At 43.1% G+C, this 994-nt stretch overlaps 1 gene segment (V, D, J or C); it reads right to left on the bottom strand.

Annotated features, from left to right (window-relative positions):
• Positions 1-272: 272 nt before the first annotated feature.
• Positions 273-794, bottom strand: LOC116904276. The segment is given in 2 exon segments: positions 273-613; positions 728-794. Coding segments are annotated over 2 exon segments (390 nt in total).
• Between the last annotated feature and the right edge of the window lie 200 nt (positions 795-994).

Raw genomic sequence — 994 nt, 5'->3', positions numbered from 1 at the left:
GAATCAGTTACTCAGATGATAAATATTTTTGGAAGAGCTCTATTACCCAAATCGTATATTCTCACTGCAGAACTGGAGGGATGTCTCAGCAGTTAGGAGAAGGTACTGTTCTTGCAGAGAAAACAAATTCCATTCCCAAAACCCATGCCACACATTCAAACATATGAGCCTGAGGAATCCATTTTTATTCAAGGCAACACATCTTGAAAACAGAGAAATTTACAGAAGACAGAGACATGGACTGAGCAACTGGCCAGCCCAACTTCTGGTTTCTACTTCCCCTTGGGGTTTTTGTTATGACTTGTTTCACTGTGGGGTGGGTATTCATTATAGTGTTGACAGTGATAGACTGCAAAATCTTCAGGCTCCAGGCTTCTGATGGTGAGAGTGAAATCTGTACCAGATCCACTGCCACTGAACCTCGATGGAGTTCCAGATTGCAAAGTTGACCCAGAGTAGATAAGAAGCTTATTTGTTTCCCCAGGTTTCTGTTGATACCAGGCTAAATTATTGCTAATGCTCTTACTTGCCTTGCAACTGATGGAAACACTTTCTCCAGGAGAGGCAGCAAGATAAGACAGAGACTGGGTCATCTGGACATCACACTGGGCACCTGGAATTGTACAATTGAAAATAAATCCTGACAGTTAATATTATTGTAACCAACTTACCCTGAAAGATCAGGTGTTAGTGAACATCCTCGCTGGGTAAATACCCAAATTTTTACCTGTTGTCCAGAGCAGAAGGAGCCCCAGAAACTGAACCTGGACCCTCATATCTAAACTGTGTCCTGACATGGATGGATCTCGGCACTGTGTGTGATCCACCTATTAAATGGATCTCAGAGTGATGCACTGTGTTTTGGGCACATGCAAATCAGCAGGGGCTGGGCAGAGGTATGCATAGCTAAAGGGCTACTTCAGCCAAGTCATCCCAAATGGAATCTTTTCCTATATAGGAAAGCTCTATCTGAAGATGACTTATTCCTTTCTGG

Source organism: Rattus rattus, chromosome 6 (assembly GCF_011064425.1).
Source record: "Rattus rattus isolate New Zealand chromosome 6, Rrattus_CSIRO_v1, whole genome shotgun sequence".
Taxonomy (NCBI): domain Eukaryota; kingdom Metazoa; phylum Chordata; class Mammalia; order Rodentia; family Muridae; genus Rattus; species Rattus rattus.
Note: the sequence above shows the minus strand (reverse complement) of the source record. Positions and strands in the feature narration are given on the sequence as shown.